This window comes from Leopardus geoffroyi, chromosome A3 (assembly GCF_018350155.1).
Source record: "Leopardus geoffroyi isolate Oge1 chromosome A3, O.geoffroyi_Oge1_pat1.0, whole genome shotgun sequence".
NCBI classification, from domain to species: domain Eukaryota; kingdom Metazoa; phylum Chordata; class Mammalia; order Carnivora; family Felidae; genus Leopardus; species Leopardus geoffroyi.
The window spans coordinates 39,028,084-39,054,727 of record NC_059336.1 but is presented as its reverse complement, the minus strand read 5'-3'; the positions used below and the strand labels follow the sequence as shown (position 1 = coordinate 39,054,727).

General features: G+C 37.7%; 1 protein-coding gene across 10 annotated transcripts in view; it reads left to right on the top strand.

Moving 5' to 3' along the window:
* The window catches only part of TASP1 (taspase 1), a 297,506-nt gene that overhangs the window by 165,977 nt on the left and 104,885 nt on the right, over positions 1 to 26,644 (top strand). The window contains exon 12 of one of the 10 annotated variants that reach the window (XM_045445336.1): positions 20,988 to 21,061. The exons of 8 other annotated variants lie outside the window; for them this stretch is intronic. In XM_045445336.1, coding sequence (XP_045301292.1) covers positions 20,988 to 21,046 — 59 coding nt within the window. In that variant the 3' untranslated portion in view covers positions 21,047 to 21,061. Of the gene's footprint in view, positions 1 to 20,987; positions 21,062 to 26,644 lie in introns of those variants that run through there. One more of the 10 variants, XM_045445335.1, reaches the window with a different exon arrangement.

The window sequence follows — 26,644 nt, the reverse complement described above, 5'->3', positions numbered from 1 at the left end:
TTTGCATCTTGGTTATAGCATTTTAATTTTGGCCTGACTTGATTTTAATTCTTTTATCCCCACAGAAGGGGATCCTCTCACGTCTTCTGTTTCTTATAAGTCCAGCTAGTATCCTTAAGAAGTTGTTTTAAATTCTAGTTCAGATACCTTATGAAAATAAAAAAATATATATAATTTATAAAAATAAAATTAAAAAAACAAAAGAAAGAATTGATAAAATAAGAAAATAAATGAAGAAATAATGTTAAAAAAATAAAGAATAAAAGTAAAAGGGAAGCTAGATCCTATTTCCCCTAGAGTTAAGCCTTGTAGCGCTCTGTGATCAGTAGACTTAGTGTGAGTGAGTTGTTTGTGCTGGTCTTCTGTGGGAGAGGCCTTTTTCACGAATCTTAGGTGGATTTGTCCTAGTGGAGATGCACTTTAGGGTGCAGGGAGGTGGGTCTTGGTATAAGTGGCTCTGGTCTCCAGAAGGTGGTGCTGTTTGCTCCCTGTAGGCTTGCAGTGCTAATGGGCAGGACGAATATGGTGGCACCCCACTCTTTAGCCCAGGAAGTGAAATTTCGTGCCCCCACTCTTTATGGAACCCTCACAGAAGGGCAATCAATCACCCCTCTTGTGTCCCCAGTTGTGGTCACATCACTGCATTCACCCTGACTTTGTCCAAGCTTTTTTATCTCAGGTGCATGACTAAATTTCAAAACTCAAAATTTTAGGGACTACTGCTGGACAGACCCTCACTGTTCCTCTGGGACAGGGTCTCCTGGAACTTTTGCCGCTTGTCACCCATGCAAAGAATGCTGTGGTATAATCATGGTTCAGAGTTTATGGCAAAACAAAGCAGAAAGCCAGCACCCCAGCTCCCTGCCCCCAGCAGGAGTCCTATTCCTGTGTTTGGGAACAGTGCAGCACATTAGCACCGCCCGTTCTTGTGTCCCAGAGGGCTCTCAGTCCTCACTGTCACTCCTGGGACTCCACCCTGCTTTGCCACCTGAGCATCTTTAAGCCGGGCTCTCCCTTCATGGCAGCAGACTTCTAAAAAATTCAAATTATGTGCTCCACTGAACATAATACTTGTGGTTGCCTCATAAAGCAGGCTACCTCTCCACTGCCGTATCCACAGTTATATCTCCCCCAAGTCAACTCTTTGCTCCTCCTACCTTCCATAACATGGTTACTTTTCTACACAGACTTGCAGTTTGTGTTCTCTCATCTCTGATTGATTTCTTGGGTGTTGAGAATGATTTGATAGCTATCTGGCTGTGTTTGAGGGAGGAGACAAGCTTAGGGTCCTCCTATCCCCTGCCATCTTGACTCCTCCTCTTATATGTTCTTTATACATTTTGGATACTAACCCTTTATTGGATATGTCATTTGTAAATATCTCCTCCCATTCTGTAGGTTGTCTTTCAGTTTTGCTGATTGTTTCCTTTGCTATGCAGAAACCTTTTATTCTGATGTAGTCCCAATAGTTTATTTTTGCTTTTGTTTCCCTTGCCTCAGGAGACATATCTAGAAAAAAGTTCCTACAGCTAATGTCAGAGAGGGTATTGCCAGTGTTCTCCTCTAGGACTTTGATGGTTTCAGGACTCACACTTAGGTCTTTAGTCCATTTTGAGTTTATTTTTGTGTTTGGTGTAAGAAAGTGGTCCCGTTTCTTTCTCTTGAATGTTACTGTCCAGTTTTTCCAGTACCATTTGTTGAAGAGAATGTCTTTTTCACATTGGGTATAGTTTCCTGCTTTGTAAAAGATTAATTGACCATATAGTTTTGGTTCCATTCCTGGGTTTTCTCTTCTGTTCCATTGATCTAAATGTCTGTTTTTGTCCCAGTCCCATACTGTTTTGATTACTACATCATTGTAATATAACTTAATATCCAGAATTGTGATGCCTTTACTTTCCTTTTTCAAGATTGCTTTCGCTATTCAGGGTCTTTTGTAGTTCCATACAAATTTTAGAATTGTGTTGTAGTTCTGTGAAACATGCTCTTGGTATTTGATAGGGATTGCATTGAATCTATAGATTGCTTTGGGTAATATAGACATTTTAATGATATGTGTTCTTTCAGTCTATGAGCATGGAATGTCCTTTCATTCCTTTGAATTATCTTTAATTTCTTTCATCTTTCATCAGTGTTTTATAGTTTTTAGAGTATAGGTCTTTCACCTCCTTGGTTAGATTTATTCCTGAGTGTCTTATTATTTTTGATATAGTTGTAAATGGGATTGTTTTCTTAATTTCTTTCTGTTGCTTCATTATTGGTGCACAGAAATGCAACAGATTTCTGCACATTAATTCTATATCCTGTGACTTTACCGAATTCTTTTATTAGTTCTAGAAGTTCTTTGATAGAGTTATTTGGTTTTCTATATATAGTATCATGCTCTCTGCAAATAGTGAAAGTTTTACTTCTTCCTTACCAATTTGGACACGTTTAATTCTTTCCTCTTGTCTGGTTGCTGTGGCTAGGAGTTCCAGTACGACGTTGAATAAAAGTGGTGAAAATGGCCATCTTTGTCTTGTTCCTTATCTTACATGGAAACTTTCGGTTTTTGACCATTGAGTAAGATGTTAGCTGTGGGTTTCTCATATATGGTTTTTTTTTTTTGTTTGTTTGTTTGTTTTTATTTTTTATAATATATGAAATTTATTGTCAAATTGCTTTCCATACAACACCCAGTGCTCATCCCAAAAGGTGCCCTCCTCAATACCCATCACCCACCCTCCCCTCCCTCCCACCCCCCATCAACCCTCAGTTTGTTCTCAGTTTTTAACAATCTCTTATGCTTTGACTCTCTCCCACTCTAACCTCTTTTTTTTTTTTTTTTCCTTCCCCTCCCCCATGGGTTTCTGTTAAGTTTCTCAGGATCCACATAAGAGTGAAACCATATGGTATCTGTCTTTCTCTGTATGGCTTATTTCACTTAGTATCACACTCTCCAGTTCCATCCACGTTGCTACAAAAGACCATATTTCATTTTTTCTCATTGCCACGTAGTATTCCATTGTGTATATAAACCACAATTTCTTTATCCATTCATCAGTTGATGGACATTTAGGCTCTTTCCATAATTTGGCTATTGTTGAGCGTGCTGCTATAAACATTGGGGTACAAGTGCCCCTATGCATCAGTACTCCTGTATCCCTTGGATAAATTCCTAGCAGTGCTCATATATGGTTTTTATAATATTGAGGTATATTCCCTCTAATCCTACTTTGTTGAGGGTTTCTTTTTTTTAATCATGAATGGATGTGGTACTTTGTGAAAAGCATTTTCTGAGTCTGTTGAAATGATCATATGGTTATTATCCTTTTTCTTATTGATGTAATGTATCACATTGATTGATTTGCAAATATGGAACCACTTTTGCATTCCAGGAATAAATGCCACTTGATCGTGGTGAATGATTCTTTTGATGTATTGTTGCATTTGCCTGGTATTTTGTAGAGGATTTTTATATCTATGTTAATCAATGATATTGGCCTGCAGTTCTATTTTTTAGTGGTGTTTTGATCTGGTTTGGTATCAGGGTAATTCTGGCCTCATGGAATGAATGTAAATTTTCCTTCCTTTTCTATTTTTTGGAATATTTTAGGAAGAATGGTATTAACTCTTCTTTCTATGTTTGGTGGAGTTTGCCTGTGAAGCCATCTGGTCCTGGACTTAGAGTTTTTGGGAATTTTTTGATTACTGATTCAGTTTCTTTGGTGATTATTGGTCTGTTCAAATTTTCTATTTCTTCCTCATTCAGTTTTGGTAGTTTATATGTTCCTAAGAATTTATTGGTTTCTTCTACATTGTCCAATTTGTTGATATATAGTTTTCCTAATATTCTCTTACAGCTGTTTTAATTTCTGTGGTGTTAGTTGTTATTTCTCCTCTCTCATTTGTGATTTTATTTATTTGGGCCATTTCTCTTTTCTTCCTGGTGAGTTTGGCTAGAGATTTATTCATCTTATCAAAAAAACAGCTCTTTTTTTTTTTTTAATAATTTATTGTCAAGTTAGCTAACATACAGTGTGTACAGTATAGTCTTGACTTCAGGAGTAGATTCCCATGATTCGTCGCTTACATACAACACCCAGTGCTCATCCCAATAAGTGCCCTCCTCAATGCCCATCTCCCATTTTCCCTTTCCCCCAGCCCCCCACCCCCACAACCCTAAGTTTGTTCTCTGTATTTAAGAGTCTTTTATCGTTTGCCTCCTGCTTGTAACTTATTTTCCTTCCCTTCCCCTATGGCCTTCTGTTAAGTTTCTCAAATTCCACATATGAGTGAAAACATGATATCTGTCTTTTTCCTGACTGACTTATTTCACTTAGCATAATACATTTCATTGATTTGTTCTATTATTTTAGTTTTTTATAGAATTTTTTTCTGCTCTAATCTTTATTATTTCCTTCCTTCTGCTCTAAGGTTTTGTTTGTTCTTATTTTCTAGCTCCTTTACTTGTAAGGTTAGGTTGTCAATCAGATTTTTCTTGCTTTTTGAGGTGGGCCTGAATTGCTATAAACTTCCCTCTTAGAACTGCTTTTGTTGCATACAAATGTTTTGGAATCCTGTGTTTTCATTTTCATTTGTTTCCATATACTTAGTTAAATTTCCTGTTTGACTCTTTCATCATTCAGTAGCATATTATTTAACCTCCCATATATCTGTGGTCTTTCCAGATTTTTTCTTGTGGTTGACCTCTAGTTTCATAAATGTTGTGGTCAGAAGAGATGCATGATATGACTTCAGTCTTCTTAAATTTATTGAGGATTGTTTTGCTAGTATCTGATCTATTCTGCAGAATATTCCATGTGCACTGAAGATAATGTGTATTCTGCTGTATTAGGATGCAATGTTCTGAATATATCTGCTAAATCCATCTGATCTTGTGTGTCATTCAAAGCTATTGTTTCCTTGTTTATTTTCTGTTTAGATGATTTGTCCATTGATGTAAGTGGGGTGTGAAAGTCCCCTACTATTTTTGTATTATTATCGATTAGTTCTTTTATATTTGTTACTGTTTTATGTATTTGGTGCATAAATATTTACAATTGTTATATCTTCTTGTTGGATTTCCCCCTTTAGTATTTTATAGTGTCCTTCTATGTCTCTTATTAATAGCCTTTGTTTGAAAGTCTATTTTGTCCCTTATAAATAGCAATATAAATATATTGCTAGTCCAGCTTTTTTTTCACATTCATTTTCATAATTGATGTTTCTCCATCTCCTTACTTTCAATCTGCAGGTGGCTTTAGGTCTAAAATGAGTCTCTTGTAAGCAGCATATAGACGGGTCTTGTTTTTATCCATTGTGTCATGCTATGTCTTTTGATTGGTGCATTTAGCCCATTTACATTCAAAGTAACTATTGATAGATATGTATTTACTGTCATTTTATTATTTGTTTTGTGTTTCTAAAGATTTTCTCTGATTCTTTCTTGTCTTTCTGTCTTTCATGACTTGCTGATTTTCTTTACTGATATCTTTGGATTTATTTCTCTTTATTCTTGCATATTTATTGGTGATTTTTGATATATGGTTACCATTAGGTTTGTATATATCTTCTGCATATAGTAGTCTGTGTTAAGTTAGTTATTTTTTAAGGTTTATTTTAGTTAAGTTAGTTATTTTTTAAGAACCCATTTTTTACTTCTCTTGTTTTAGTTATGTGTTTTTATATTACCTTGACTGATTTTTTACAGAAATACTCATTTTTAATGCTTTTGTGTTTCCTACCTCTATACTGTCTCTTTTGGTCTCTCCTTTCCACTTAAAGAGTCCCCCTTAATATTTCTTTCAGGGTTGGGTTAGTGATTGAACTCCTTTAGTGTTGTTTGTCTGGGAAACTCTCTATCTCTCCTTTTATTCTGAATGATAGCATTGACAGTATTCTTGGCTGTAGATTTTCATGTTCAGCACTGAATATGTCATGCCACTCCCTTCTGGCTTGGAAAGTTTCTGCTGAAAAATCTCCTGCTATACCCTTATGGGTTTTCCCTTGTAAGTTACTATTTTCTTTTCTTTTTTGTTTATTTTTCTTTTTTTTTTAATTTTTTTAAATTTTTTTTTTTTTTTTTTTTTTTCCAAATTTTTATTTAAATTCCATCTGGCCAATACACAGTGTAACATCAGTTTCAGGTAAAGAATTTAGTGTTTCATCACTTACATACAACACACAATGCTCATTAGAACAAGTTCTCTCCTTAATACCTATAACCTATTTAACTGATCCCACCACCTACTTCCCTGCCAGCAATCATTAGTTTGTTCTCTACAGTTAAGAGTCCATTTCTTGGTTTCCCTCTGTCTTTTTTATTCCTCCACGTTCATTTGTTTTGTTTCTTAAATCCTACATATGTGCAAGATCATATGGTATTTGTTTTTGTCTGGATTATTTCTCTCAATATAGTACTCTCTAGCTCCATCCACATTGCTGCAAATGGCAAGAATACACTCTTTTTTTTGTATGAGTTATATTCCATTGTATATATTTATATATACCATATTTGCTTGATCCATTCATTAGTCGATGGACATTTGGACTCTTTCCATAATTTGGCTCTTGTTGATTATTCTGCTATAACATTGTGGTGCATGTGTCCCTTTGAATCAGTATTTTTGTGTCATTTGAGTGAATACCTAGTAGTGAAATTGCTGGATTGTAGGGTAGTTTTATTTTTAACTTTTTGAAGAACCTCCATACTGTTCTGCAGAGTGGCTGCACCAGTTTACATTCCTACCAACAGTGTAGAGGGTTCTCCTTTCTCTACATTCTCACTGATACCTATTATTTCCTGTGTTGTTAATTTCAGCCTTTCTAACTGGTGTGAGCTGATATCTCATTGTAGTTTTGATTTGTATTTCCCTGATGCTAAGAGATGTTGAGCATCTTTTTCATGTCAGTTGCATATTTGGATGGCTTCTTTGGAAAAATGTCTATTCATGTCTTCTGCTTATTTTTAAACTGGATTATATGTGTGTGTATGTGTGTTGAGCTTTATAAGTTATTTCTATATTTTGAATACTAACCCTTTATCAGATATGTCATTTACAAATATCTTCTCTGATTCCATAGGTTGCCTTTTAGTTGTGAATATTTTCTTCATTGTGCAGAAGCTTTTTATTTTGATGTAGTCCCAATAGTATTTCCCTTTCTTCAGGAGACATATCAAGTAAGAAATTGCTACAGCTGGTATCAAGGAGGTTACTGCCTGTGTTCTCCTCTAGGATTTTTATGATTTCAGGTCTCACATTATGTGTTTAATCCATTTTGAATTTCTTTTCGTGTATGGTGTCAGAACATGGTCCAGTTTAATTCTTTTATGTGTTGTTGTCCAGTTTTTCCACATCATTTGTTGAAGAGACTTTTTATCATTGGATATTCTTTCCTGCTTTGTCAAAGATTAATTGACCATATAGTTGTGGTTCCATTTCTGGGTTTTCTATTGTGTTCCATTGATCTTTGTGCCAATACAATACTGTTTGATCACTACAGCTTTGTAATGTAACTTGATGTTTGGAATTGTGATGCTACAGCTTTGCTTTTGTTTTTCAAGATTCCTATGGCTACTCGGGATCTTTGTGGTTCCACACAGATTTTACGATTGTTCTATTTCTGTGAAAAATAATGTTAGTATAGGGCTTACATGGAATGTGTAGATTGTTTTGGGTAATACAGATATTATTTGTTCTTAAAATCCTGGAGCATGGATTATTTTTCCATTTTTTTTATGTCAACTTCAATTTCCTTCATCGGTGTTTTATAGTTTTCAGAGTACAGAATTTTTACCTCTTCGGTTAGGTTTATTCCTAGGTATCTTATGAGTTGGTGCATTTGTAAATGGGATTGATCCCTTGATTTCTGTTTCTGCTGTTTCATTATCAGTGTATAGAAATGCAGCAGAGTTCTGTTCATTGACTTGGTGTCCTGCAACTTAACTGAGTTCATGGATCTGTTCTAGCAATTTTTTGGGGGGAATCTTTTGGGGTGTGTATATATATATATGTATATATATATGTATGTACATACATACATATGTATATATATATGTATGTATATATATATGTATGTATGTACATATATATGTATGTGTATATATATATATATATATGTATGTTCGTACATACATATATATATATAGTCATCTGAAATTTAAGTTGCTGTCTTCTTTTGTCTTAGTGACTGAAAAATTTTTCTCTTTGTCACTATATTTTGCCTTTAATTACAATATTTCTTGGTCTGAATCTGCTTTTGTTGATTTTGGTGAGAGTTCTTTATGCTTTCTCTATATGAATATCTGTTTCCTTCCCCAGATTAATAAAGTTTTCAGCTATTATTTCTTCAAATAAATTTTTCTTCCCCCTTTTCTCTTCTTCTGAGACTCCTGTAATAGGAATGTTATTAACATTTGATGGAGTCACTGAGTTCCTGAAGTCTACTCTTATTTTGCATAATTCCTTTTTCTTTCTTTTTTTTTTTTCAGCTTGAATACTTTCCATTACTCTGTCTTCCAGGTCACTAATTCATTCCCTGCTTCTTCCATCCTGTTATTCATTCCATCAAGTGTATTTCTTTATTTTTTTAAAAAAATTTTTAAATGTTTTATTTATTTTGAGAGACAGAGAGAGAAAGAGAGAGAGAGAGAAAGAGAGAGAGAGAGACACAGAAAGAGTATGAGCGGGGGGAGGGGCAGAGAGAGAAGGAGACACAGAATCTGAAGCAGGCTCCAGGCTCTGAGCTGTCAGCACAGATCCCGATGCAGGGCTCAAATTCATGAACTGAAGGATCATGGCCTGAGCTGAAGCTGGATGCTGAACCGACTGAGCCACCCAGGAGCCCCCATCAAGTGTATTTCTCATTTTGTTTATTACACCCTTTTCCTTACTGTGTTATTCCTTATGTTTGTGTTAAGGGTCTCACTCATGTCTTCCACTCTTTTGTCAAGTCCAGTGAGTATCTTTATGATTATTACTTTAAATTCTCTATCAGGCATGTTATATATATCTGTTTTGCTTAGATCTCTGGCTGGCTGTGGCCTTGTTCTGTTCTTTTATTTGGGATAGTTTTTGTGTTGTTGTTGTTGTTGTTGTTGTTGTTATTGTTGTTTTGTCTTCTCATTTTGTCTTATGTCTCTGTGCCTGTTTCTCTGTATTGGGAAAGTTAGGTATGTCTCCTATTCTTAAGGTTAATGACCTTATGAAGAAGAGTTCCTGAAGTGCCCTGCCATGTGGTATCTCCTGTTTTCCAGGGCCTGTTGCTTTCAGGAGTGTCTCTAGTGTGTGTTATGTATGCTCTCTTGTTTTGTCTTGGCCACTTTATCCTTCAGCCAGTGGTCTGCAGAGACTCTCTTTTCTGTTGTGGGCAGTGTTTCATCCCTGGTCTGAATGTGGCATGTTTTTACTAGGTGTGTTCTGGTTTGTGAAATGAGACCTGTCACTGCTGTCACCAGAATGAAGGCCCTGAAAAATTCCCCTGTTGGGAAATTTGGTGTTGGCAGGGGTTTGGACTAGTTTTCTGGGGTAGGGTGTCTGCCCTGCTAGGACTGAGGCAAGCATGACTAAGTGGGGAGGTTCCACTGGTGCCTGGGTGTGTGGGGCTTTGTGTAAGCAAGTTAGGTAGCAAATGTTGGTGCTGCATTGCTTCCCACAGGTGGCCCTGTACTTATGCCGAGGGACACAGGAGGGAAATGGCACCTGCCAATTCCTTTGTTTCTGGGGGGTCTCTCTGTGAATGCTGTCTCTCTTGGACACTCTGTGAGATGAACAAATAGCCTCCCCATGTCCATCAACAGATTACTGCATGACAGTGAAAATGAGTGCATTACAGCTATACACTGAAGTATAGATGAACCTTAAAATCATAATACTAACAAAATGCAGTTTGCAGATGGCTGCAGTGAGTATGCCACCATTAATAGGACTTTGCAAAACCAAACACTATTTAATTATAAATCCACATACTGTAAAACTATACAGGAGATGAGCAAGTTATTGACAAGTAGTTCAGGGTAATTTCCCTTGGGAGGGAGGACCAGGGGAGTCTCAATAGTATTAAAAGTGTTAGATTTTTCTATTTGTTGAGTAGATTAATGCATATTGTTCTTTTAATATGCCTTGTAAATTATGTTATATTGTTCCTTTTATAATTAAAGCTCTTAAATATGACAAAGTAGGAAGGGCAAAAGAGTTCAAAAGAAGCAGATAAGAGATGTCATATCTGGTAGACTGAGGAAAGTGTCATGAATGAGTCGTTTTTAGGAGGGAAAATCTTGGACTTGTTTAGTGAATAGCAAGTAGTCTGATTTAAAAGTGTACAGAATATATTAAAGACAGTGTTGTAATTACAAGTGAAAAACAAAGCAACATTTGGATTTACTGTAGTGTTGACCACATAAGGCTTTTGTAATAAAGTGCAATACTAGCATGTTGGATAGATTGGAGGAAGAAGGCCCTGGAAGTGAAGGCCATTGCAATTATAGAAGCAGAATTTTATTGGGTAGAGAGGAGAGTCAGGTATCAGAGAGTCTCCACGAGAGAATCTCTGGGGCTTAATGGCTGATTGACTATGATAGTTGCAGTAAAAAAGGAATCGTAACTAGAGTGACTTGAAATTACATGTCAGTAAGAGATTATGAGAATGTCATTTATCGAGCATTGGACATGTGGAGAAAATGGTGTTGAGTTTGACCATGTTAGCACAGAGGTATTTATAAGCAAGATAGTCAGTTGGATATATGGGCCTGAGCTTGAAAGGGAAGTTGAGACTTTAGAATTGAGTGGAAAGTTGAGACTTTATGGTATCTTCCATGGAATGTATGATGCAGCTGAGGAGGCCAGATCTACTTGCATGTCATTTCCTCAGAGAGGTTGTTCCTAACCACTCTACATAAAATTCTTACACCTCTTCTTACCCTCCTACTTAGATTTATGTTCCTTCTTAGCACTTCTTTTTTTTTTTTATGTTGTTTTTTTTTTAAATTTATTTTGAGACAGAGACAGAGCATGAGTAGGGGAGGGGCAGAGAGAGGGAGACATAGAATCTGAAGCAGGCTCCAGGCTCTGAGCTGTCAGCACAGAGACTGATGGCGGGGATTGAACTCACAGACTGTGAGATCATGACCTGAGCCAAAGTCAGACACTTAACCAACTGAGCCACCCAGGCGCCCCTCTTCTTAGCACTTCTTGATTCTATACTTTTTTGTTTCTTATTGTGTATCTCCCTTTAGCAGGAATCAACTCAGTGAAGGCAGTGATTTTGACTTATTTTCCTCCCATTGTTCTATCCCCAGCTTCTTTTTTAAAAAAATGTTTATTTATTTTTAAGGAGGAGGGAGGGGCAGAGAGAGAGGGAGACAGAATCTGAAGTAGGCTCCAGGCTCTGAGACATCGGCACAGGGCCTGACACAAGGGCTCAAAACTAGTGCACTGCGAGATCATGACCTGAGCTGAAGTCGGACAGTTAACCGACTGAGCCACCCAGGTGCCCCTGTTCTATCCCCAACTTCTAATAGAATATTTGTGGAATGAATGAATGAAAGAGTGAATGAATGAATGAATGAAGAGCCAAAGGTAAAAACCTCAGAGGATGTCTGCCTTTGCAGTGGATGGAAGAGAATCCTGTGAAGGAGATAGGAAAGAGAGGGAGAATGGATATAGCTGAGAAAGATACTGGTTTGGAAGACAGAGGCAGAAGAAAATTTTTTGACATAGCCAAGGGATATCTATGTGTTTAGAGATGTAAATGAATATCAAGAAAAAGCTTTTTGGTTTAGGCATTAGGAGGATGTAAGTCAATTCTCACCTTGTATCATAGTGACAAAAGGAGAACACTGAGCAGCTGGGAAGGAAAGAGACCTAGAAATGGTGAAGAAGTTCTTGAGCCAAGTTCTTTGGTGACAGGTGAGGTGGGTTTAGAGTTTGGTAGATGACTGGCATCCACAGCTTTGCATAGTACATAAAGTTATTGAAGATTAATACTTTGCTTTTCATCTTTTTCTTCCTTAACTGGAATGTGTCTCAGGGAATGTCACAAAGTTGCAAAATAAATTATATTTTTCTTCCTGTGTAACAAAAGATATATATGTAGAATCCCAGAATATTTTTAAATGTGTAGAAGTTTTATAAATCAGAATAAATTTAAGTGAGAGGATGGAATGGAAATAAAAGGGAAAAAGAATAATAGCAATTAACTATGAAGATAACAACAATTTATTTATTTATTTATTTATTTATTTATTTATTTATTTATTTATAAGTTTTTAAACAGTCATTTTAGAAATTTAGGTGGTTTTCTAAGGGTCTTCAAGAATGCTGTCTGGGAAGCTAATGGCAAAATTGAGCTTTTTCCTTGTCTTTTTCTGAGGAGTTGCTATGGTGAGCTCTGAAATACTTCTCAGAGTGGTCTCCTTTTTTTGTTTATTTTTAACATAAGTTAAAAAAATACTTATGTGTCTTATTTAAAACAAGATGCAGAAACATTGTACAGGAAGGCTAGGAGATCCCATAATAGGAAGAGTGATTATAGATAATATTCAGGAGAATTGTGAAAGTAGTAAAAATTTGAGGCATTTTTTTTTCCTTTGGCTGGAAAGGATGGTGGAAAATCACATTTATTGACTTGGATAATCATTTTGGAAATAAATAGTTTATTTTCTTACTAAATTGAATAACACCCAAGTTTGTTTTTTTCAGTGCATATTGAATGTAAGAAACAGAAGCATCCCAATTTCAAAAGAAACCCAGAAGTTCCCTTCTGTGGCATGGCTGATGCATTATTCTTAAAGGAGAATCTTGAAATAAAACCAGGCAGCCTCAATCAGTTTTCTTTTCTTCCTCTCCTCTTACAAATAAGAAAAAAAACACACAAAAAACAAAAACGAAAGCCTTGTTATTGTATTAAATTACTAACAGAGTTGATCAGCAGCAGACTAATAATATGGACTTATCAGAATAAGTGGAAATGGGTAGCTACCACCAGAAGTCTAACTTTGTAGGGCTTGGGGCATTCCCAGCTAATGTTGGTTTTCTCCCTGTGGCCTAGGTTTCCTGTTTATACAAGAGCTCTAGCCTCCTTCTACAGCCTGGAAATCCCAAATATTTTGGATAGTTGGAGCTTTTAAAATAGCAAAGGATGATTTGTCCATAGCAGGTGTGTTCTTACTCACACAGACCTTTGGGAAAACAAAGAAAAGACCATTTAAATTAGCTATGGAATTTTGGTACCTGGAAATAATTTGGTAATATTATTTGGATAGAAGGCAAATAATAAGTACAGTATGAAAAATGAAAACCAGCAACAACACCTTTGTAAACATGTTACATTAAAAAGAACAGTAGTGGGGCACCTGGGTGGCTCAGTCGGTTAAGCGTCCGCCTTCGGCTCAGGTCATGATCTCGCGGTCCGTGAGTTCGAGCCCCGCGTCGGGCTCTGTGCTGACAGCTCACAGCCTGGAGCCTGTTTCGGATTCTGTGTCTCCCTCTCTCTCTGACCCTCCCCCGTTCATGCTCTGTCTCTCTGTCTCAAAAATAAATAAACGTTAAAAAAAAAATTAAAAAAAAAAAAAAAAAAAAAGAACAGTAGTTTTGTGGCTGGTCTATTTGATTCAAACGTGGCCAGATGTAAGGGACTGTGGACTTGATTTTAGAAGTTGGTACCATCACGTAATTTGAATTTTATGCTAAAAGATGTTTATGAAATATTAGGATGTAATTAAAACCACACAAGGAATTTGTTTCATCCCATGCAGAAAAGAAATAAAGATCTTTGTTTCCATATTAGCAATTTTTTTTTTCCTGAGGGTACTGATTAGGTGATCAGAAAGCTTTTTTGTCTTTTCCTTTAGTTTGTGAGCATGTGGACAAAACCACTAATATTAGTTATAGTAAACTCCCAGTGCATAATTATAATGTTGCAAGAAGGAAAGGAAAATTAAATCATATGAAGCTGAAGGCTGAGTTGTACAATATATTGACTGGTTCATTTGAACAGACCTCATATTACATTTGATGGATGTGGGTAAATAAATAAATCCATATATTGTATGCTCATAATAAATTTTAGAATTGTTTTTGTGGTTGTAAAGTTGCTTTCCCACATTGTAGCCTAATGTTCTTTGTCATCAGATATTTGAGTGTAAGTATGATTTTTGAATCTGTGAAAACTATGTATTCATGAAGGAAGAATAGGGTGTGTGTAAACAACATTATTCAGAACCTTTTATGAATGTGGTAGAACCCAGTTCATTCATTAGCATTAATCGTGGGAAGCTTATTTTGAGTGCTTCTCACATAGTCCCTCTGAGGCTTAATGACACTGATGATTTTCTGCTATGGTACCTTGCTTCTGGCTTGATTTTCAGTTTCAAATTGGGTAAGCTCAGAGTATTTTCTTTATTTGATTTAAGTAGCAGATTTATATTCATTTTAAACATTTAAATCAAGTAGTTTCTTATTTGTATTTTTGACTTGGAATTCTGTAATTGTATTTTTGGGGTAAACTTTGAGTGTGTTTGCTGTAAGTGTGTGTGTATGTGTGTGTGTTTGCATTTCCATATTTTTTTAGGTCAAAAATAATCCTGCCTGTTTTTCTTCCCTACTTTCCTTTCCTTCCTGTAAAATATGATATTCTCAAGAGCTTCTCACTGTATTCTGTAATTATTTAGATACAAAAATGCAAAACAATTGACTGTTTTATAAATATAGAAACCTGTATTTAAAGAATCCAACCCAAACACCACCTGACTGATGGCCAGTAGAAATGATATAAGTAAAAATGAACTCCCTTTGGATAAATAATTTTGAAAACACAGCACTTTAAACAAAAACATTTGGGAATGATTACCCTTTGATATACTTTTAGAAACAATTAGAGAAATTTTAACAGACTAAGTAATAATTAATAGTTATTCATAAAAATTGCCAATTAGTAGTATAAGAATTATTAATATCTTAGACATGAAAAAATTCTGAAGGTAAGAGAGTGTCTTTGTTTTTAGGGGGTCTCTTCCACAGTATTTAGAATGAAAGCTTATAGTGTTTGCAACTTACATGGAAATGGCTCAGGAAAAAAATATTTTTATGTGTATTACTTTTGCACTGTAGACTAATGATGACACTCAAGGGTAATTGACTTCCTTTGTAGAAAAGCTTATGATGAAAGTAACAACTCTTTGGGACTTAAGTTATAACAAAACTTTACCAGTTAACAAAGTGAAGGGAACAGAACTGCTTTACAGATCCTGAGAAATTAATTACAATTATAACATAGTTCATTAAACAAATGAAAACTTATATTTAAGGAAAAATATACAGAAAATAACTATGTGTGTTTTGGATGTGCATTTATTTGGCAGGACAATTACATTTAATAAGAAGGCACATAAATATGAATATATGATGTGTACATTAATTTGTTTTATTTTTTGGATTTATGAAAAGCTCTCAATATTGTCACATATGAAAATATTCTGAAAGCAGGCAATAAAGAACATGAACTGTCAGGGGTCACATTTCATCATCTCTACATGCCAACTTTTGCAGTACTTGTGGCACACACTGTGGGCTGGTTAGAATGTCTAGTAGTCATTCTAACTTATTTCACCCTTGCATGCCTCTATTACACAGACTGTAAAAGCTAAATATTTATGTTTAAGACTCCTGGGCCGCCTGGGTGGCGCAGTCGGTTAAGCGTCCGACTTCAGCCAGGTCACGATCTCGCGGTCCGTGAGTTCGAGCCCCGCGTCGGGCTCTGGGCTGATGGCTCAGAGCCTGGAGCCTGTTTCCGATTCTGTGTCTCCCTCTCTCTCTGCCCCTCCCCCGTTCATGCTCTGTCTCTCTCTGTCCCGAAAATAAATAAACGTTGAAAAAAAAAAAATTAAAAAAAAAAAAAAAGACTCCTTTTCAGAAATAGGCATACAGTATTGGGTCAGGCTAATGAGATGCAAGTGAGAGTCCACTTGATGTTTTCTGGGACAGTCTTTTGTTTTCTTGATAAAAAGGGCTGATATTACCTCTTTTATCTTCTTCCTGTCCTGAATATGGATGTGATGCCTGGAGTAAGAGCAACCATCTTATTTCCATAAGGAAACAGACAAGACTCACAGAAATCATGGCCTTGACACTGTAGATGTGCTGCCACAAATGCAAAAGCCACTTTCCTCTAGACTGCATGTTAGATGGGAAAAGTAAACTCCAATTTGTTTAAGTCACAGTCAGATTGGTCTTCTCTTAGGTGTTGCAAAAAACACTCATAAATGGTTCTGTGTATATCCCCAGTATTTATGAAATGGAAAGTGTATTAAAGATCTGGCTACTCATTTATTTTCAAATTTTATTGTGTTTGTATGTGTGTGTGTGTGTGTTTGTGTGTGTATATACCAGCATATACACACACATACTTACATACATAAATGGGGGCATGCTCTTGTTTGAATCCCTAATTGGTCACTTCCATCCCCTGTTTTTGTTAGCAGAAACATGCGTTTGCCCAAATATTAGGTAACCATGTGCTTTGTGGTCCCCACCTTGAAGGTAATAGGGAAGAATGGGATTAATGTTATATTCCAGTCACTACCCTATGTTAACACAACTGTTGTGTTAGACTATTAAGCCTAGAGTTGATTGTTCTGGCAGCCAAATGCATCAACCTCTGTGCTTGGTTATTAGAGATCTGTATGACCTGGTGGTGTCTTTGTCCTTCCATAAGGTTTATGCTGTACTGTGCTATCAGTCTATTATTTATTTGGTACAAAGTTAGTATAGTCACATGATGCAAGATACAAGAGATACAAAAGGATAAACAGGGAGAAGTCTCTCCCAAACTCTGTTCTTCAGCCAACCCAGCTCTTCTTTGTGGAGAAAACCAAGGTAATTTGTTTCTTTGTATTCATCAAGAGAGATCCCATGCCTTTATGTACAGCAGCATGATGTGTATGTTCTTTTCTTGCCTTTTACACGAACAGTGGCAAGATAGTTATATGACAACCTTACATTTAGCTTTTTTTGCTTAATTTATCTAGGCAATCCTTCTGAGTTAGTGCATAAATAGTTTCTTTATTTTTCTTCACAGCTGTATAGTATTCCATTATATGGATATGGCATAATTTTATTATGTAGACCCTTTTTAGTGGATGTTTACAGATTGTGTCAGTCTTTTGCTATTGCAAACAGGTGCCATAGCAAATGAAAGTCAATTCATCAAAATCATTTAAGGATTGAAACAATATGTGTATGGTTACTTTAATTTTTTTTTATTTTGGTTCCTGAAGATCAACAGAGTAAGGAGGTTATGAACTAGAACAGGGATGGGAATAGAATGAGGCAAGTCATTTTTTGAGGGGAACATTATGGTCCTGAAGTCCCAGAAAGATGGTACCCAAAAGTTCCTGTCTTTGTTGTCTAGACCAGTTGTGATCTGAAGCCTTTTATGTTGCTCATTATTGTAACGAATGTTTTAAAGATTGTTATAGGTTTGGATGAGGTAAGAAAGAGTTTCTTTCCTATTTTTTATCAGTTGTATTTATTCACTTATTATAATAATCTTATATATTATATAGCGCTTTATACTTTTCTAAGATTTTTTCAAATACGGTTTCAGTCTCTCTTTTAATACTTCAGGCTAATATTGGATGAGTCATCTTCAGAACCAAATATCATATGTCAACCTGGTGACCTGCATCATGCATCTAGGTAGTCAGAATTAAGCCTACAACACAGATCTCCTAATTTCCTGGGAGAGGCCAAAAAAAAAAAAAAAAAAAAAAGATATGTGTGTGTGTTTGGGCACACGTTTCAACACTCCTCTCCAGATACAAGAGACCATTCTTTACTGAAAGGAACCATTCAGACCCCATTTGAGTAGGGCTGACCCATCTCCCATGTCACAGGGGTGGGCATGTGACCCAGTATAAGCCAATCGGAATAGTCATCCTTCTGGCTGTGGTGGTTGATTCAAGAAGGAATGTGGTATCCAGTCAGGCAGATGGAAACACTCCCTTGGTCTTTTTCTGCCAAAGCTATGCAGAGGAGCCATCTTTCTCTTTATTTTGTGAGTGATAGGATTAATTTAGGGGTTATCAGCGGTATGGATCTGAGGTCTGAAGCTAGGTGAAACCCCCAGAATTCCTAGTTATCTGAGCCTGGGAATGATCATTTTTGGATAGGAACAAAGCTTGCTAATTTACATGCTGTCTTCCTTCCATGGAATAGCATGTTGTGCCTTTTATTCTGTTTTTTTTTTTTTTTTTTTAATTTTTTTTTCAACGTTTATTTATTTTTGGGACAGAGAGAGACAGAGCATGAACGGGGGAGGGGCAGAGAGACAGGGAGACACAGAATCGGAAACAGGCTCCAGGCTCCGAGCCATCAGCCCAGAGCCCGACGCGGGGCTCGAACTCACGGACTGCGAGATCGTGACCTGGCTGAAGTCGGATGCTTAACCGACTGCGCCACCCAGGCGCCCCCTTTTATTCTGTCTTTGAGTAGGGAGTGGCGTGGAGAGAAAGGCTGTTGAAGTGGAAGTCATAGAATCAGTTCAAATCTCTATTATGCCACTTGCTGGCCTTTAGGGTCTTGGATGATTCATTTGGTCTTTTTAAAAGCTACTTTGAGGGGCGCCTGGGTGGCGCAGTCGGTTAAGCGTCCTACTTCAGCCGGGTCACGATCTTGCGGTCCGTGAGTTCGGGCCCCGCGTCAGGCTCTGGGCTGATGGCTCAGAGCCTGGAGCCTGTTTCCGATTCTGTGTCTCCCTCTCTCTGCCCCTCCCCCGTTCATGCTCTGTCTCTCTCTGTCCCAAAAATAAATAAACGTTGGAAAAAAAATTTTTTTAAAAGCTACTTTGAGGGTGGCACCTGTTGGGATGAGCACTGGGTGTTGTATGGAAACCAGTTTGACAATAAATTTCATATTTAAAAAGAAGCTACTTCTAGCTTAAGCTTATTAAGCTTAACCAAATATTCATTTTCTCTTTTTGAAAGCCATTTATCATGGGACACTAGTTTTTCCTTTTATAAGAAGACATCAGGAGGACCTGTGCACGAGCTCCACGGTATCTTCACCGTACCAGCCTCCCATTCTGCTGCCCTTAGAGTGTGGCTCTAACCACTCTCTGGGCATCATATTTGCATTTAAAACAGGAAGAGGGGCAAGGGCAATGAACAAAAAAGAATGTTCCACCTGTCAATCCTCTTTCAAGGACTTTTCCTAAAATGCCCTCACATGACTTCTCTGTGTGTCTTATTGGCCAGAACTGTGGCCTGTGGTCACCTCTAGCTACAGAGAGTCTAAGAAAGTCATTTCTTAGCTGGACACATTGGTGTCCCCTCAACAAAATGGGTTTCTTTTAGTTAGAAAGAAGGAGAGAATGGATGCTAGGTAAGCATCTATTGTCTGCCATGGGGGTTAGATTGGATAATTGGTCTATTGGCCCTAGCTCTAGAATTTATGAACTCTATTTAATAAATTTGAGGAGAACTGGTGATTAAGGCTTTAATGCTTAGTGCAGCAGAATAACCTAGATTAGGGTTTGGCAAACCATGGTCGACAGGTCAAATCCTGCTGGCCACCTGATTTTATAAATACAATGTTATTAAAACACAGACACATTCGTTTGTTTACACATTTTGACTCCTTTTGCATTACAATGGTAGAGTTGAGAAGTTGTGACTTAGACCAGAAGGCCTGCAAAGTTGAAAATGTTTACTATCTGGTCCTTTTGCAAATCTCTGACCTAGATGATTCAGAAAAGCCCCTCCATCTTGATGCTTCCAGAAACATACATTTCTTCATTTACTCAACAAGTATTTGAACATACACCACATTTCAGGCATTAGATCAGGCACAGGGGTTATAGTAGTGAATGAAACAAAGTCCATGTCCTCCTCATGGAGCTTCTATTTTATCAAGTCAGGCAGACAGTAAAATAAATAGGTAAAGCTTCTCATTTGTCATATGGTTATAAGAGCTACAGAGAAAAATGATATAGGAAAGGTAGGTAGTAACTGTAGGGGAGCTTGCAGTTTTTGAGCATGGTCAGGGAAGACCTCCCTTAGAAGGTTACATTTAAACAAAAATCCAGAGATGAGGGATGGAGCCATGTGGCCCATGAAGGGAAGAATATGCCAGAACAACATGTGCTAAAGACGTAGCAATGTGTCTGGAGGGACTGAGGATTCGGAGGAAGGCCAGTGTAGCTGGAGCAGAGAGAACAAGGGGGAAGATGATTAGGGATGAGCTCAAAGGGGTGGTTAGGACCTCTATGTAGAAACTTACTCATGGAGATATATGAGGAGAGGAATAACATGGCCTGACTTGCATTTCAACATGGTCATTCTGGCTGCATTACCAACAATAGACATACATGGAGGGCTCAGACTGGAAAGTGGGAGACCAGTCAGATGCTCTCATGCTATATCAGGCAAGAAATAGTAGTGGCTTGGACTAGAGTGATGGTGGTAGAAGGGAAAGAAGTGGTTGGATTCTGGCTAGTTTTTGAACGTAGAGCTAACATGTTTTGCTAATAAAGTGGTATAGAGTAAGACAAAGAGAGTCCAAGATGACTTGGCTTTTGGCCTGGGCAACTGAAAGAATGAAGTTTCTGTTTACTGATGTGGGGAAGCTTCCAGGAAGGGTAAGTGTTGGAGGCAAGTTCAATAGTTCCAGGCAGTTCTTATCAAATACGCAAGTGGAAATGTTAATCGGGCAAGTGTTTATTCAAGTCTCTAGTTCAGGGAGAAGGCCTGGGCTAAAATACATTTGAGAATCAAGAGTGTGCAGATATTTTAAGGTGATGGACTATATATATGAGATTCTCAGAGGAATGAATCTCGATAAAGAAGATGGTGAAGGACCCTGGAATCACTGTCATGAGATCCTTGAGTGAGAGAAGGGATGTACCTAGTGAACAGGCAGGAACATGAGCAGTTCATCTGTGATAACACACAAATCAAGAAGATATGGTGGGGATGTATGAAGGTTTTCTTTCCTTGTTTCTGTTTTTTTCAGGGAATTGGGAATCAAGGTCAGCTGCAGAGTTAGAACTGGAGGAGATATTGGAAATTTGAGGGTAAGTGAGAAAGTATAGGTCAGTCCTTGGGAAATGTATGATTTCTGAGCAGCATTAAGGGACCAAATTGAAGTTAGTGATCATGAGTGGTTAGCACAGTAGTGCCATTCTCTGGTCAAATTCAGTTTATGGCTGGAGACATGGAGTGGGATTTAACGATGGTTGGAATTTTGCCAGGTGAGTATGATGGTCAGTAGCAGGGCAAAATAGTTGACGGTTTCTGCAGGGAATTAATTATAATGATGGGACATAGAATTTAGCCCACTTAAGGACCAAAGTGAGGATATGAAGTGGGTGGGGGACAGCCTGAAGGATTGTTGGAGTCTGGGTACTAGAGGGCGTACGATGGAAAGTTAGGGGTAGTAGGTAGTGAGATGCTTGCAAGTAAAGTCTATGAAAGAGGTGGAAGTTGTTGGTGGTCACACTCGGGTATATAATAAGGAGAATGAGTGATTGACATGGAATAAAGGATAAGATTCTTGGGAGAGGATAGGTCAAGGAATTGAGAGATCAGGGAGTTGGAAGCATAATCTCCATACCTTGAAATCATGAGAACTTACAGCAGTATGGATGTCAGAAAAATAATGATCTAGGACCTTAAATCTTTTTTTTTTTTCTTTTAATGTTTACTTATCTTTGAGAGACAGACAGACAGACAGAGCTCATACTCTGGAGCAGGGGAGGGGCAGAGAAATAGGGAGACAGAATCAGAAGTAGGCTCCAAGCTGTGAGCACAGAGCCTGACGTAGGGCTTGAACTCACAAACCACAAGATCATGACCTGAGCAGAAGCCGGACGCTTAACCGACTGAGCCACCCAGGTGCCCCAGGACCATAAATCTTTGAGGAGTGACGGGGAGTGACTTCTGGGGACCAGTGGATGAACTGCCACATGGACAAATCTGAGGATAGGAAACTCAAATCTTAGTAAGAGTCTGTGGGCAGCCCTGAGGAAGAGGAAAGATACTACCCCACTCCAGGCATGACATGAATATTTTTATTCCATGAAACTCTTTACATTAGTATAAATTTCAAACCTTGTATACCCCTAATAAGTGTAGCAATGCCAACCATTTGTCACAATTAAAATGAAAAAAATGTACAGTTTTCTGAATCCACAAGTACTGACATTGTATGTTGGCAAGTATACCTGAATGTTTTGAAATCTGCTTGGTTTTTTTGCTGAGCTGGGCCATTAACTGGCATGAACATGAAACAGCCACAGGGCTCAGGAGCCCTGAGATGGAGTCCAGCCAGATGGGTACAGGAAGTGAGTGATTCTTCTTTTCTTTAGCCCAAAAATTAATGCATAAACTTAAGTATGAAAATGAAAAATTTGAATTGCTGGCATTACCCTTTTTCCTTCAGGGCCTTCTCCATCGAAGCATTGTTCATTCAATCGTCTGCATAGATCTTGCTCTTGTTAAAAGTGGCCCTAAAATGTGTTGTTTTGAAACTTTGGATTCACCACAGTTTCTAACATTGTAACCTTTTGGTTGCACACTAGATTAAGGTTTTGTGCAGCACAACTGACCAGGCTATATTTAGTTGTTTGTCTTGGTGGGAATGCATAATTGAAAATGCACAAATGAAAATATCCCTCTATCCCCTCTTCAAATTTAGAATTTTTTATGAGTCTCACAGTGGTGCTTCACTTGATTTGTGTGTTGTTGGACAGTTTTGTGGGTGAAGGATCTTTCTGCTCTTTGGTTAATTATCCCCTTCTGGGAGACAGGTCCAAAATAGACCTTGCTTATACGGAATTCCCCGAATTCTTAGAGTGACATTTCAGTGTTCGTCTCAACTTATTAACATAGGAACTCTCTTCATGAAATTGTGAGTTGCATATATCTGTGTATCTGGATTAATTTGCTCATCTGTATGTAGATAGAGTTCCTAAGATTCTTAAAAGCAACATTTCAGCTTTATTTCAGATTATTAATAGCTATTTATGAAGTTGTGATAGTTTTATACATTGATTTATATTATAGGTAATATATGTAAAAAAATTTTAATTTAATTTTAGATTAATTTAAATCCTTCAAATGGATGGTTTTGTGTTTTTATTATTTTTTTCTTACAAAAGTTCTATAAAAGTTGTTGTTAAACATAGAATTATTTATTGATTGATAATTTCCTAAAGCCACCTTATTATATATATACCATACTGTTTTCCAATTTTATTTACCTGAATTATCAGGTTTTTAATAATGTATATAACTTACAGAACCCAATTTTCATTTTTTCTCCTTTTCAATATGTTATGGACAAAAAGAATCAGTAGGTTACATTGCTTGCTTTTTCCTGCTATGTGCCTACTTTGATTTTTGGCCCTTTTCTCATTACAAGCTTTTAAATTTAACTTTATCTTACTTTATTATTTTATTTTTCCTTAGAGTTCCTTGAGTTTGGCAGTCTACTTACTGCCCATTCTTCTAGAAGTTAAAGATGACTGATAAATCAGTTTGGCCTTTAAGTGCCATTGATAACATATGACTTCTAGCAGAGACACTTCTACGAAAATACAACTGAAGGAAAGGAGTTAAAGTTTTTTGGTTACCTTTGCTTTCTTTCTAGCTGTTCTGTAATAATAGGATCTCACTCTCCAAAATGTTTTTAAAAATTTAAAAATTCATGGCTCTCACTTTTGCCTGTTGGCCAATCTTTAAGACATTTATGGTTTACTTCTGCAGTTTCTTTTTTCATTTTATTTAGTAGACATAGTGAAAGGTTATCCACAGCCCAAGACTTCTAGGCATGTGTAGACTGTAAAAATCCACAGTTAAATAGGGCAAGCTGAAATTCCACAACAAAGATGAAAAAAAAAAAAGTTTAGGGCTTTATTTAGTAAAGAATGACAAGCTGAAAAATAGACCCAGCTCAGCACCCTATGGTTAGCAAATTAGAGCTCAGCTGAATTAGGGCAGGAAGGGAATTCCAGAGATGAACAAGGCCATGATGGACCCACAAAGGGAAGGAAGTTGGAGCAGTAGACCAGGGAAAGAATTTCAGAGGAAATGGTAGACCTGACTGTGCTTGGGATTCTCTGACAACTGTCCTCAGAGCACTGCAGTTGATCTTACGTAATGATAAGGGGACATTTAAATTACCTGATTGAAATGACAAATCTAGGTGCATGACTGCTTCCAAATATTCCAGTGTGGCACACGGGCTTCAGGATGGAGAGCAGTGACCCAAATGCTGTCCTTAGCAGAACACCTACCATCATTCCCCAGTGCAATTTCTCCTTGTCGCACTTTTACTCTAAGCAGCATCTTCCACAGTATAGTGGCCAGGGGTATGGTCCTTTTGCCACCTCACTGGGCCTGGGCAAGGGAAGCTATCCATGGGGACATGGGGATGTCCCTGCACACTCACTAAATAACTCTTATCTGGACTACCATAGAAGTATCCTCAGCAATCTTCCTGCCTCTTCCCATGACAACTACCCTCAACCTAATCTGTTCTCCACATAGCAGCCTGTTCCAGTTTCTCGTCTATTGTTGTTGTTGTTTTTTTTTTAATGTTTATTTATTTTTGAGAGAGACAGAGACAGAATGCGAGTGGGTTAGGGGCAGAGAGAGAGGGAGACACAGAATCCGAAGCAGGCTCCAGGCTCTGAGCTGTCAGCACAGAGCCCGACACGGGGCTCGAACTCACGAGCTGTGAGATCATGACCTGAGCTGAAGTCGGACACTCAACCAACTGAGCCACCCAGGCGCCCCTTGTCTATTGTTTTGATGGTCCTCCATTATAATGAGGTCCTCTGTTATAATGCACACGTTACCTCATGGATCTCTAATGCAATTCCTGCCTGTTCCCTCAGTCTCATCCCTGGTCACTCTCCTCCCTTGCTTATAATGCTGGCTTCTCTGGTCTTCTTTTTGTTTTTACAATTTCCCAGGTTGTTTCATACCTCAGGACCTTGGCATGTGCTATTTCCTGTCAGGAATGTTCCCCTTTCCAGTCTTTATCAGGTTCCTTTCTCCTCATCTTTTAGTCAAAATGAAAATGCCACCTGCTCAGAGAGGCCTGTCTACCACCATTAGTCTCCTTCTTAGCCCCCCTGTTTGTTTCCTCTGTGGAACTGTGACAATTATAAATAATGTGTGTGTGTATTTGCTTGTTTGGTCATCTCTCCCATCAGAATATAACCTTCCTGTGTGCTAGGACCAAGTGTGCCTTGTTTACCAATGTAATCCAGCACTAAGAATTGGGTTGAATACATAATTAATAGGTACTCAATAGTCATAGAAGAAATGAAGAAAAAGTAACAATAATATTCACACTATCTTCCAGGTTATGGGTTACCTTTTTGTTGTCCCCTCCCCTTTCAAGAATAGCTTTTGTATTTTCCTTAACCCAATTTATGTGTGTGACAGTTCAAGGAACAGAATGCCTCTCAACGCTCATTGTGGGAGTTCTAGGGTCTAGCCTTGTTCTTGCTTGACTTTTTGAAACAACTAAAAATATTGTTGGAGCTCTGTTAGGATATTAAGTCGTTGGTTAACATGACCACTGTCATCACCTTGTGAAGCAGAAGATCTTGGAAGTGGTACTACCTTCCTGACTTTCTTGATTACTGATTGCTATATCTTATAGTTTAATCTCATTCTTCTCTCTTGCCACAAGATTCCAATGGCTTCACTAAATATAGAATATGTGGAGATTTACATTCAAGTGAGATACAAAATCCCACATATTACTGCAAGGATACATTGTCTAATTGCAGTCTAGTTCTCTGTGCAAATGTCCTCCTGCATTAATGGGTGTCTCACTGTTATGGGTTCAGAATATATTAATTCACTATACATGGATCCAGGACAGATTCATTTAAAGTTCACAGTGTAAACAGTGTAATGTTTCTAGAACTAGAGTTGTAAGCTCAAGCACTGATAGAAAATTGCATTTATAATTTTCTAAGTAAATGCCCTCTCAATACAATAATAAATGTAAAAAATACTGAAGCATCCAGAAACTTATAGCAATCTCAAAATCACCAATCACCATTTGCTAAGGAAAAAACACTCCTGTATCTTCTCTGTCAGTACTTCACTTTAACACTTGTGGTCACCAAGTGTGTGTGTGTGTGTGTGTGTGTGTGTGTGTGTGTGTGTGTGTGTGTGTAGTAGTGGTGGTGGAGGGTGGAGTCCCACACTAAGCAATTTTCGGATTCTCTGATATCACTCAGTTGGGTGTCCTACAACTGAACTCACTTCTGAGACTACCTACTTGGAGGTAGCATCAGATACCAAAGCTTAAGGGCTCAGAATCCCACAGGATTGCATTACCCCCACTCCCAACTCCAGATGCCACTCATAAGCCCAGGTTGTCATCTGTGCTATGGATATAAATTGCACGTTCTCATGATACTCTCCTTGGGTTTAATTAGTTTGCTAGAGTGATTCACAGAACTCAGGGAAACAGTTTACTTACTAGGCTACTGGTTTGTTAAAAAAACGATGTAACTGAGAAAAGCTAGACGGATGAGATGCAAAAGGCAAGGTGTGTGGGAAGCAGCTGGGAGCTGCTGTGCCTTCTTTGGACTTACTGCTCTCCCTTTTGTCAACACAAAATGAACAAACCTTTTAGAATTT